This window comes from Rutidosis leptorrhynchoides, chromosome 9, assembly GCF_046630445.1.
Source record: "Rutidosis leptorrhynchoides isolate AG116_Rl617_1_P2 chromosome 9, CSIRO_AGI_Rlap_v1, whole genome shotgun sequence".
In the NCBI taxonomy this organism is placed as follows: domain Eukaryota; kingdom Viridiplantae; phylum Streptophyta; class Magnoliopsida; order Asterales; family Asteraceae; genus Rutidosis; species Rutidosis leptorrhynchoides.
Window position 1 is genome coordinate 363,510,851 of NC_092341.1, and position 8,308 is coordinate 363,519,158.

The 8,308-nt window shown below is 32.3% G+C and overlaps 1 protein-coding gene across 1 annotated transcript; it reads right to left on the minus strand.

The window, feature by feature from the left end:
• Positions 1 to 7,574: 7,574 nt before the first annotated feature.
• On the minus strand, positions 7,575 to 8,081 carry LOC139869266 (uncharacterized). The gene has a single exon (XM_071857583.1). It carries the CDS (start codon positions 8,079 to 8,081, stop codon positions 7,575 to 7,577), a length of 507 nt encoding a protein of 168 aa, XP_071713684.1.
• Between the last annotated feature and the right edge of the window lie 227 nt (positions 8,082 to 8,308).

An 8,308-nucleotide genomic window follows, 5' to 3' on the forward strand; every position in this document is an offset into this window, starting at 1 on the left:
TTTTGTCAAAAAAAAAAAAAAAAGTAACTCTTCTTCTATGAATTCAAGATGAGAAGTGATTCTCATACATTACTTTTTGATCCATTTACACTTTTGTCTCATAAACTCTCAGTTAATCTAGGGAGTTAGAACTTATATTATTATTGTAAGTATAATTAAGGGTAAATAGGTAATTATGTATACATAAATCAAAAAGTGGTGTGTGAGGATCACTTCCCATTGAAGATATAATGAATCTTCTACATCAAATATGTAATAATATGTATATATCTAATATCTAATATCTAATATTATATTTAAAGTATGTAGCAAACATATCATAATTCATATGTACGTTTTCAGACAAAACGACATTACTTATGTGATATGCTAAAATTTTGATTAGTAATGTTTGGCACATATATATTATTATTATTATTATTTATTATTTATTATAGTTAATTAAACGAAAAGGCTATTCACGAAACCAACTGATAATAACATTGTTAAACGGATGTTACGGAGAATAATATATAGTTTTTGAAAGAAAAAAAAAACAATTACTGTAGTATTATTTTAAAATTTGAGTATATACAAAACAGTTAACTTTTCTCTATGGCTATGGGGCATGTCAGTTTGTAAATATGCTTATATTCTTCTCATAGTCCTCAATCTCAATACAGAAAAAAGTATGGTCAAAGGGAGTGTTGGATGTATGTAAAACATATATTTATATCTATTTACATGCCACTAACCTATTGTTGAGATCTGAGCTTCCAAGTGTTATTCACCACCCACTATGGAGTCTTCCATTTTTTATTTCTAGCTCATAAAACTACCATTATGTAAACTAGCAAATCTCTAAGGGCACATTCGTAAAATCAAAATCATCTAAGGGCGTTTACTTAAGCAGGCATGATTAAAATTTGAATTTTTCTAACCCCAAAAGCTATCTTTGAGATCTTAAAGAGATGCTCAACTGACTTGTAACTTGATAGTAACTACCCTACTAACTTCTTAATAAGCCACTTACTAACTTTTTTTTTTACAAATAATCATGCATAAATAGTTGTTTTAAACATAGTCACAAAGGTTATGATTAAAAGAACTCTTCAGAATTTAGTAGTATCTTATTAGGCCTTACACCTAAGACTATTCGTTATTGGAAGGGTGTGAATTGGTGGTGTGGGTTAGTGATGTGAGTTGATGTGTGTGTTTTTGTGATGACGACGTGGCAATATGAGTTGAAAGTGTTGTGTTATGGTAGTGTGTGAGAGGTGTGGTAAAATATGAATGATAGATTTAATAAAAAAAGGATAAAAATAATACTAATATATTAAAACTAAAAGGAAAAGCCAACCAATTAAATGATGGCACATCACCCCGGCGCACGTTTGATTTAGCCGTGGGAAACTAACTCACGCTCGAGAAACGTTGCTCGGCCACGACCCACAACAAGAAATTTGGGGCGTTGGTGGTGTGCCAACAAGGATCCCGCGTTGTGGGTATACTTACGTAACCAGTAGTCTAAGTAGAGTAAATTTGGTGGATTTTGTGTATAGGACAACTAAAGTCAGTCGCCCCTACAATAGAATTTATCAGTGTATTACATGTTAATCTATTACTGAGTATATTACTTTTTTAATCTTCTAACGGTTTGTCCATAAAAAAAATTCTTCACTACACGTCCACACATAAAACATCTTGTATCATACGTAATACTTTTCAGCATATGTCTTAGAGTGTTCACAATTAGATCTTACCAAATAATTTGATCTAGCTTACCACATTATTTATTTATTTAGTTGTGACATAATGATAGCTTGTTACGACAATAATAATTTATAATTGATTATTTTTTTTTCCCTTTGGGTATTGTAACCGAACTAAAGTCATTTGTTAGATCTCTAGACCACATAGAAATAAAGTAATGAAAACGAGCTTAAATCTTGAATGTCGATAGGCGATAGAGCATAAGCATAATCCGTTTGTTTTACGACATTGAAATCCCCAATCTTTTTGGTCAAATACTTGTGCATATATGATCATATATCTCTCTTTATTCCCATTACAATATGAGTACCTTTTGTGGGGTACGTGCATAGAGTTAAAAAGCTTAATTCACATTACCCTTTAGCAATAAAAAAAATTAAAAATGTGTTATTGTGTAAAAAGAAGCGCTACTTTCCCCATTTTATAAACAAATTAATGTGTCCCCTTATTGGGTTTTTTTTTTTTTTTTAACGGCAACAACAAATATCTATATCTATAATCTATCTATAATAATAATAATAATAATAATAATAATAATATAATAAACATATATAAATCGTGAAATATAATCCAACGTGTCAGTCTTTAATTATCCCTTAATCACTTTTGCTGACGTGTAAATCTTATACTTAATCACAATTAATATTAATTAATCTACTTATTATCCATGCTGGCATCTTAACACAGACAATCAAAACACACGATGCGTGAAATATAATTCAACGTGTCAGTCTTTAATTACCCCTTAATCACTTTTACTGACGTGTAAATCTTATACTTAATCACAATTAATATTAATTAATCTACTTATTATCCATGTTGGCATCTTAACACAGACAATCAAAACACACGATGCGTGAAATATAATCCAACGTGTCAGTCTTTAATTACCCCTTAATCACTTTTGGTGACGTGTAAATCTTATACTTAATCACAATTAATATTAATTAATCTACTTATTATCCATGCTGGCATCTTAACACAGACAATCAAAACACACGATGCAGAAAAACCTAATGTTTCTTCTCCTAATGCTCCTCTCCGATCCATCCCCTGTAAATCCAATACGCCGAAAAAACCAACCCTAACCCTCTATCTTCAAAATAATAAATAAAAAAAAATCCCTCGACCCGTCGACTACGGCCTCATGCCGTCGTAATAGAGAACGCAGGTTACAATAATTAATCCGGTCGAATTTTTCCCAAAATACGGTATAACTTTTCTATAATATACCCAGTTTTTTTTTTTTACTCGCGAGGTCCTGCATTTAGTTAATCAGTTTATGTTTTGCAGGAATCGAGTTCTTCAACAAAGGATTTACAGGAATCGGCCAATTATTAACCTGCATAACAATTAACGGATTGTAATATGTGTATAGATTCGCCTGGAACGATTTTTCAACATTTAAAGGAACGATTCGATTGTTCCTTTAACTGCTGCCATCTTTGCTCCTTTTATGTCAATTACAGTTTACTTTTAGGATTTTTTTATTAATCATACAATAATGTTTAATTTAAGGTATTTTAGTCACTTTTTGCAAGATAAATTAGATAATTTAAGGTTTTGGTATTCATCTGTGACAAAAGAGGCAGTTTTATGGTGGAGTAAGTGAGCAGTCCAGATCAAAATAGATAATTTTGGATTAGAATTATAAGGACATTGAACATATTCGGGCTAGATCACTTGTGTTATAGAGCATTTGAATTTTTTTAAGGTTTGTATTTATCAGTGTTTATACTGTTTTGATTTTTGTCCTTCTACCTGTTTCTACTTTTTTTTTTTTTTTTTTTTTTTTTTTAATTTTTCTATGTGTTTTAGGGTATTGGCTTCCATCTTTGTAACTGATGATATCATTGTCGTCAGTCTATGCAGGGTTGTGATTCATATAGTGCTATTGCTTTGCGTGATGAAGAGGATAGTCCACCAGCAATACATGCAATCGGAGGAAAGAGTGACATATTTCAATTCCATTACAACAACCCGTCACGAAAATATCCGACAACATCCAGGTATGTACCTGTTGTTATTTGGATTCAACAATTTCTACACCCACATTAGAGAACTAACCAACTAATGAAGATAAAAGTTAACATCCTTGACATAGTTTTATTGAATCCAAATAACATCATGGACAAGCAATACATGGCATTTTCACTATTTCTTTATCTGTTTCTGTATCAAACGTTGTTTTGGTTTTGTTTTTATGTTTTAAATACATTCTGAGATGATCCATTTTAACACAACTGGGTTATATATTTTTTTTTATCTCTATGAGTACCTGTTATCAATGGCCTGACCTACTATAATCATCCCTGTCATATCGTGGCTGATGCTCTCACAATACACATTCGTCAAATTGAGGGAACCAAGGTACCTCCTTTAGGCTGATGCAATTGTTATGTTGTTTTGTTTTCTCTTAAGTTATATGTATTTTAATTGTGGTTAAGTCGGTTTAATTGTGTAGCTGCAGTTGTTGTTTCGAATGATATACGTGTTGAACGCAAGATGCATGAAATTCTTGCATACATGGTATTGCGGTTTGTATTTTTGCTGAACATACCTGTTGCATGTTAGTCGACAAATTGGTAAGCCAAAAAAAGGTTACCTACTTGTAGTAGCTTTGTTTCGGTTTAATATGTTACTGATAGCAATGTTGAAGCTCACAATTTAATGGAAAACTCAATTCATTGACACGCATCATAAATTCTGAATGTTCGTATTTCAACACATTTACTGAATTAATTGCTGATGTACTATCCGTTATGATACCCCTATTCGCATAAACTTTTCGTTACCTGTGCATTATCTGCTATTGCAGTTTTTAATAACATTTCTCTTACCCGTTTCAATTACCATTTAATACTTACTACAAGATGCATGTACAATATTTGTTAGTTGTTTCCCAAATTACTCTTTCATAAAAACGATTATTGCGATTACTATGATACCGTACTTCGTCGCAGAACGAGCTACCCTACTAACATGTTGCTACCTATTTATTATTAGACTTTATGCAAATGTTTTATTTGAAACGATAATCCTAAGCAAATGAGAGTTTCTATCTGACGCTAACTGACCTACAATATACTAAGACAATGCAGTTTGTACTTGATGTATGTCACGCATTTGAAACCAGTTACACTTTGAGCAATGAATTGCAGATTAACCACATTCATGCTATGTTGTGTTAATTCGAGTTAAGACCTATTGTGTGCCGTTACATATATTAGGGTTTAGTGAAAAAGAAGTCGAACACTTTTGTTGACTTAATATGTGATGCTGATTGTTTCAGTATGTTAATGTAATGCATATACAGACACTTTTTACAATTGTAAGCCTTTTAAATGCCTACTATACTGCTTCTATTTGGGTTAAGAGTTACTCTATGATCTATGTTGCGCATACACAAAGGATTGCATGAACTTGCATACATTAGGGTTTAGCAGAAAATCAGTAGAAGACTTTGGTTGACTTTTTATATGCTGATCATAGATCATCCATAATCATGCTATGCTGTTTTTATCTTAGTTATGATCTACTGTGTGCAGTTGCATACATTAGGGTTCAGTGAAAACCATATCAACGACTTTTGTTGACTTAAAAGTAAACTATGCCAAATAAGTATATATAACATGTTATTTGACTCTTCATGCAATGCCGTTTCTATTTGGGTTAAGAGTTACTCTGTGGTCTATGTGGCGCATACAAAAAGGATTTTATATTGTAATGACCTTATAGATACAATGAGTCAGTTGTTATGAAGGGATCATAATCAGATTTTATACTGCAAATAATTGGGCTTTGTGAAGGGATCATAATCAGATCAAGTACTATAGTAGGTACTCCGTATTTATTTTTGCTTACAAACTGTTATGTTTATTTGTGTGTTACTTATCCATATTATCAAATCACTTTATGGTGTTCCTATATTATGTGCAGAATATATGCAGAATATTTGTACAAGGATGACTTTCTCTACTTTTCTGGGTGGTGAAATGACCTGTTTTTATTCTAGGGTAGGGGAAGGATTGTCTACATCTCACCTCCCCCATACACCACTCAAGTGGTATTGGGTTTTGTTGTTGTTGTAAACAAAGGTGTACAAGGAACACAAACAAAGGTGCTCTACATATACTGACTCTTTTTGTTTTCATTGGTTTCACATTGGAGTTTTCTTTGTGTAAAATTTGTTGGGTACTAATTTGATGCAACTTGAACCGGTTTCAAGACTTTTAACATCGGAATACCGTATCGATCAGATTTCACCATTTGATTTCGAGACTTTTTATCGTAAACGACTTTATACCGTAATTTGATGCAACTTGACCCGGTTTCATAGGAAAGACCATGTAAATGTTTTTGTGTAAGATGATAGTGCACAAATCATTATTACAATAAGTTAGGTAGTTTTGAACTCTTTGTTTGCTATTATGCGAATCAAGTGTCTATTTCTTTTGTATTTTTACTTTGTAACTATCTTTTTAAAGTTATTTATTTATTTCTTTAAGGAATTCGTATAATCAACCTAAATAGTTTATATGTAACGTTTGTATAATAAACCTGGGAGGCAGCGGTAGGATCCTCACCTCACGAAATTGTAGATTGGATTTTATGTTTAAAGTGTTCTTACAAGTAGATGTTGTAAATCACGAGTTATAGATCTTAGCTACGTTTTGTGCGTTCTTAGTGGTGTGACTGTGGACTTATTAATATCCATTATTTTACGGAATTTTAACTTGAGATCTAGATTACATGCTATGGTCTCCGTTGAGTGCTAATTTATTGTGCTGACATAATACCGGAACTATATGTGATTAACCCTAAGGTATCAATTACGGGTTATGTCATTCTTTTTTGCCTTTTTTTATTCATTTTTAGGTCTATAATTCCATTTATTTAAGGATTCTAAAATTGTACATGGATTCCATTTTGTATATACTTATTTGCAGGTTGTTACAAAGATGTGTGTATACTATTATTAAGTGTTGAAATTGAAACTTTCAAGTATACCAAGCTATAACTGACTTTGACTTTGTCTACTGCTGTAAGAAGAAAATCATATGGTTGTATCCATACGTGTTCACAAATTCTTGGTTCAACTTCCATGGCTGTTGATCTTGTGACGAAGACCTATAAACTTATGATTTAATGTTTGATTTTTCTACAATTTAAGGTGTTTGATTTATCGTATTGGTTTATGATTTTTGTAATTTGATTTTGATAGATGTTTTGTTTGATGAATGCTAAATTCCAAAATCACATCATGTGGTTGATTGTTTTCTTGAATGAATAAAGAAAAGAGCTTTAAATCACCCACATAGCATTTGGTTTTGATTAAGTCTTTAAAGCAACTGGTTTTGTTAAGTCAATTTATTCTATATGATCACAGTTTAGAAAATCTTGCAACGCACCGGTATGTTTATGGTGACCAAGCTTCTAACTGGCGGATCATAATGTAAATACCTGGTCAATATGTGGCATGTGGGACTTGATGACCCTATCAGACTAGAACTGATGGATGGCTGGCTCCTGAGGTACTCTTTATTTCACCATAAAGTTATTTATTAAGAATGTTGCAAGTTTATGAAGTGTTTCGTCATTAAACTGTTAATAATAACAAACAATGTTGTACAAATAATAACGATTACGAAAATTAATTTTTAGAGCTGACGTGCAACGCACGGGCTCTTAAAATCTAGTATATATATATATATATATATATATATATATATATATATATATATATATATATATATATATATATATATATATATATATATATATATATATACACGATCCCTAGCAAGGAGCTAAAGGATAAATTACAAAGGAACAGAGAGCCAAGTGTTCCAATTTGAAACTCTATGACCTCTGTTTTTAAGCCAACGGAAAGAAAGTAATCTAATAACATCAAAAAGGCTACTTCTAATAGAAAAACTTTCGTTAAACACGATGACGTTCCTGAATCGCCAAAGAGCCCATAAAATGGTGACCACGATCCCAATAACTTTGTCTTTCATCCCGGTAGCAAAAGAAGACGCATCAAACCATGAAATAAAATCGTCCCACGAATGCAAGCTAGGAAACCCACAATCCATCCAAAGTCGAGACTTATACCATATATCCAAGGCAAACGAACACTCAAAAAACAGATGCGAAAGATCCTCCACACCGTTGTTACAAACCGGACACACGATCGAATTAATCTCTATACCTTTCGCGGAGAGATTCCAACGCAAGGGGAGAGCATTCAGTCTAAACCTCCACAAAAAAACATTCACTTTTCGGGGGATAAATTTAAACCAAACCGTAGAAGTGTTCGAAGTCATAAGGTTTCTGCCATCTATAATATTTCATGTTTTCTTCACGAGAATAAACCATCCGAAGCTGGAGAAAACACCCATTTTATCTTCTTTTGATCGTGGCGGGCTAAATGTTGGAAGTCTGAAAGCTTTTAACCTCGCTTTGATTCATAAGTGGAAATGGCGCTATTTTGTTAATTCGGCCGAGATGTGGGTTTCAATTATTAAGTCGATTCATGGTAACGTTTTCAATA